Source organism: Carassius carassius, chromosome 29 (genome assembly GCF_963082965.1).
Source record: "Carassius carassius chromosome 29, fCarCar2.1, whole genome shotgun sequence".
Lineage (NCBI taxonomy): Eukaryota > Metazoa > Chordata > Actinopteri > Cypriniformes > Cyprinidae > Carassius > Carassius carassius.
The window spans coordinates 20685309-20689931 of NC_081783.1; the positions used below are offsets into that span (position 1 = coordinate 20685309).

At 39.3% G+C, this 4623-nt stretch overlaps 1 protein-coding gene across 1 annotated transcript; it reads left to right on the top strand.

Moving 5' to 3' along the window:
- The first annotated feature begins 769 nt into the window (after positions 1-769).
- Positions 770-2945, top strand: adra2da (adrenergic, alpha-2D-, receptor a). The gene has a single exon (XM_059516780.1). It carries the CDS (start codon positions 1036-1038, stop codon positions 2251-2253), a length of 1218 nt encoding a protein of 405 aa, XP_059372763.1. The 5' UTR covers positions 770-1035; the 3' UTR covers positions 2254-2945.
- The last annotated feature ends 1678 nt before the right edge of the window (positions 2946-4623 follow it).

Here is a 4623-nt window from a genome sequence, read left to right on the forward strand (position 1 = left end):
TCATTTGTGAACAAAACCTTGTTTTCAGTTGCATTGAAACAACACAATTCTCACTGGCAGATGGTTGTTCTTGTTTATTGAACTTAGTTCATTTTGATCAGTTCCTCAGAAAACAAGACTACTTATCTTGTGGCATTTTGCTTCTCCAATAAATGTATCTTGATTTAAGCAACTTTTGTACTGAAAAAAAAAACAAGACAAAAATAATGAAGACAAACATTGTCTTTTGTTGCTGTGTGATCAGATAAGTTGTTTCCAAATTCTAGCTTGAAAGCAGAGCTATTCAAACCTTAAGCCTCTTTTGTAAAATGAATAAATAAAAAATGATAGAGATTGTACTTTAAAACTCTGAAGTGTTACTAAAATAACTCATATTGTGCTCCATTGATATTTACATTTAGAAACGCCTTCCCTTGAATTTATTGCTAAAATGTCTTAACTTGCTCTTAAAAATCTTACATTTATCTTGAGAAAAACCTGCAGAAACCCTGTTTAATGTTAATAACTCCATAAAAGGTCCTCTCTTTTTGATAATAATGAGTATTAGAGATTTATGCAGCAATTCCATTTTTATAGTAAATGTATGTAACATTTTACCATTACGCTTTGAAATTTCTTTGTGATTATAGTTGTCATGAAAAATATATAAACTCGCAACATACTCTCTGTGTGTGTGTGATTAGCGATGGGTCGGACTAGAGCATGACGTCATGTGAAAATCTCCAGCTCGAGCTCACACATCTCCACACATTCAGTCTGATGTGGAGCGCGTGTGTGGAGAGCTGCGTGTGCCTCCCCGGAGCGCGCGCAGCGACACTGTTCTGGGATTCTTTTCGCGCGGCAGTTTGTCCGAATCGAAACAGTTTGGGATTTTAGGAGTATTTGCGAGCACGATGAACAGCTCTTACCATTCAAGCATGAGAAGATCGCGTCACAAGAGCGCACTGACAGCTCTAGTGTTTCATTGCCTCGGTGACACAACCTAACGCGTGAAGTCTGAAGCGCTTACCTGGCTGTCAGAAAGATGGAATCAGAATGGATGTAACTCAGTCCAATGCAACGAAGGAGGATGCCAACATCACCGTCACCCCGTGGCCGTACACGGAGACGGCCGCCGCGTTCATCATCCTGGTGGTTTCCGTCATCATTCTGGTCACCATCGTTGGGAACGTTCTGGTCATCGTGGCGGTGCTGACCAGCCGCGCTCTCCGCGCGCCGCAGAACCTCTTCCTCGTGTCGCTCGCGTGCGCGGATATCCTCGTGGCCACACTAGTGATCCCGTTCTCCCTCGCCAACGAGATCATGGGATACTGGTTCTTTGGCAGCACCTGGTGCGCGTTTTACCTGGCTTTGGATGTTTTGTTCTGCACGTCGTCCATCGTGCATCTGTGCGCCATCAGTTTGGATAGGTACTGGTCCGTCACCAAAGCAGTGAGCTACAACTTGAAGCGAACCCCGAAGCGCATCAAGTCTATGATCGCGGTGGTGTGGGTCATCTCAGCCGTCATCTCATTCCCACCTCTCATCATGACCAAGCACGACGAGAAGGAGTGTTTAATAAACGACGAGACCTGGTACATCCTCTCCTCGTGCCTGGTGTCGTTCTTCGCGCCGGGGTTCATCATGATCACGGTGTACTGCAAAATCTACCGCGTCGCCAAACAGCGTTCGTCCACTGTGTTTGTGGCCAAGAACGGGCTGGAAAGGCAGCCTTCCCAGTCCGAGACGTGCTTTGTGAGGAAGGATAAGTTTGAGAAGGAGTCCCCGAGCAGCAACAGCTCGGAAAGCAACCAGAGACAGGAAGAGCTGGATGATATCGACCTGGAGGAGAGCGCGACGTCCGACAACAAACCCAAGAGCTCGCGCTTCTCCAACCGCAGGCGGGTGGACGGCGCGCGCTGCTGCCCTCAGAGGACCTGCCGGATCTCCTGGGTTTCCAGTCAGGAGCAGAGCAGCAAACAGCTCGCGGTGGCGTCGAAAACCAAAGTGGCTCAGATGCGGGAGAAACGCTTCACCTTCGTTCTGGCAGTGGTCATGGGGGTGTTTGTCCTCTGCTGGTTCCCTTTTTTTTTCACTTACAGTCTCCATGCCATCTGCGGGGAGAGCTGCGAGCCGCCCGAGGCGCTTTTCAAGCTCTTCTTTTGGATTGGTTACTGCAACAGCTCAGTGAATCCCATCATTTACACGATTTTCAACGGGGACTTCAGAAAGGCTTTTAAGAAAATCGTTTGCTTGACTGCGCAGCGCACCTGAGAGACTTGTGTTTGGGCACGCTAGGCGCGATTAAAATGCATTTTTGAATGTCATCAGAAATCAAACCAAGAGGAATCTGCAAACCAATTATGACATAATTCTAACTTGCTTCTTCAACCATTGGGACTCGCATTATAACAGTTTTTAATGTCCAAATTTATTTTTGCTACTTTTCAAATGCCTTTTAATGTATGTTAAATATAGATATGTAATAAGTTTACATAATACTTAATAAAAAATAACAAAGCAACAAACAGTGCATTTTTAAAACTATAATGAGCTAACAATTATTATTATTTGAAATTATGGTCAATTTGCACAAACTATCAGTGAGACATATTTATTCAAAATGTTAAAAAAGGAACAAATTTTCACCATTAAAATGCTATATAAATATAACAGAATTCTGCTGTGATGCACATGTTGTTAATGGAAATCTTAAAAGATTGAGTTTATTATCTAAAAAGGCAACATAGCCAAACGTGTTTAGTTGAAGAAACACTCTTCTTTAATCAACTGCACTGAAAATAAATGATAGGATTTACTTTGAAACAATTTTCGTTCAGAAATGGGCAAGTAACAAATTGACATAAATGTGAAATTTTTTAGACTTATTAGTATTTTCTTGTAAAACATACTTCAATAATCATTATTTTATTAACTTTTTTTTACACGTATAATTGGTGTTTTTAAATGAATAGTCAGATATAAATTTTTCCATTGTTTTATCAACTAAACCTAATATATATATATATATACACACACTAGAGTCACATTATATATATGTATATATATATATATATGTATGTATATATATATATATATATATATATATATATATATATATATATATATATATATAATGTGACTCTAGTGTTCAAATAATTCTTGGTGCCTCTGATGTACATATTGTTTGTATATATTAAATGAGGAATATTTGACTTACATCACCACAGTATCAACACTCCCTGTAAATACATATAATGTATAAATGTGAACAAAAATTACATTAAATATTCTATTGTATATTGTACTGTATATTTTTCATACAACTTACTTTACATATGCAGAGTATAAACACCAAATGACAGAATCCTAGTTCTTGGGAATAAAGCTGGTGCAGTGTTTATTAAATGGTAGTATCTGACAATTAACTCACTAGTAAAAAGTGGAAAGAATATTAATACATTTGTGGAATTGTTTCTGTTCAGAATATGTGGTGATTGTAACATGACTCCTATTTAGAAAATATTGTTGTTAAAGAGACCGGGGCTAGTTGTCACAAGGGCTATATCTCACTGTCTGTGATATTCTGTGCCAAAAGGCTGACCATACTTTGTATGTTGATTCTAAAAATCTGTCTTAAATTAGTATACATTTAAATTTAACAATAAAACCAGGTGTGAATTGTGTTTTCAAATCAAAAGTTGGAGGTTAAGGCAAGTTGTCACAATCTAAGTTACCCAAAATTATATAATTTTGTATATTACCTAGCACATTTTGCTTTATCATGAATTGTTTACTGTTTACCTTAGGCTGAAAAGCCTTAAAAGGCTATTTAATGGTGTACGACTTATCCTTTAGTACTCCATACTTTAAGGTTTGTGCCTATATGGACTTAAACCTACCCAAAAACACATTAAACTATACAGAAATATAACTAAGCCCGGTCTTTTCAATCTGTGGGGAAAAGCAGCTTTTCTAAGGGCTCAAGGGTCTCAGCTTCTGATTCTCTATGTGCTGAAAAAAAAATCATCTTTGCCATAACTCTATTAAAAGCTCTTATTGAAACCTACATGACTTGTTGGTAACACACACAGACACAAAGAAGGCTGGTGTCTAATTCAGGAAGACATATTATCTGATTCATGCACACTGTAATACATCATATTTTGTATCTTAATCTAAAGTCAGACAGAATATTCCTGCATTCAGGCGGGAGCGGCTGCATAAGAGGTTTTATCTTAAAAACGCTGTCAAAAAAGAGATGCAATACACTGCTTTCCTGAATCCACTGTTATCATGATCTAGAGCCCTTCACAAACCAAACAGCATGGTACATACTGCCTAGAAAAGGTTAAAGAAAAGTCAAAACTTACTTTTTTTATGATGAGATCCTGAGGCCCATTGTTGGGCCATTCATCCACAACCATCACCTCATGTTGCAGCATGATAATGCATGGCCCCATGCTGCAAGGATCTGTACACAATTCCTGGAAGCTGAAAACATCCTAGTTCTTGCATGGGCAGCATACTCACGGGTCATGTTACCCATTGAGCATGTTTGGGATGCTCTGGATCGGCGTATACGACAGTTGTCCCAGTTCTTGCCAATAACCAGCAAATTCACAAAGCCATTGAAGAGGAGTG

Bases quoted from the DNA above. Each gene is read 5' to 3' on its own strand.
- adra2da (XM_059516780.1), top strand. From the start codon at position 1,036: ATGGATGTAACTCAGTCCAATGCAACGAAGGAGGATGCCAACATCACC.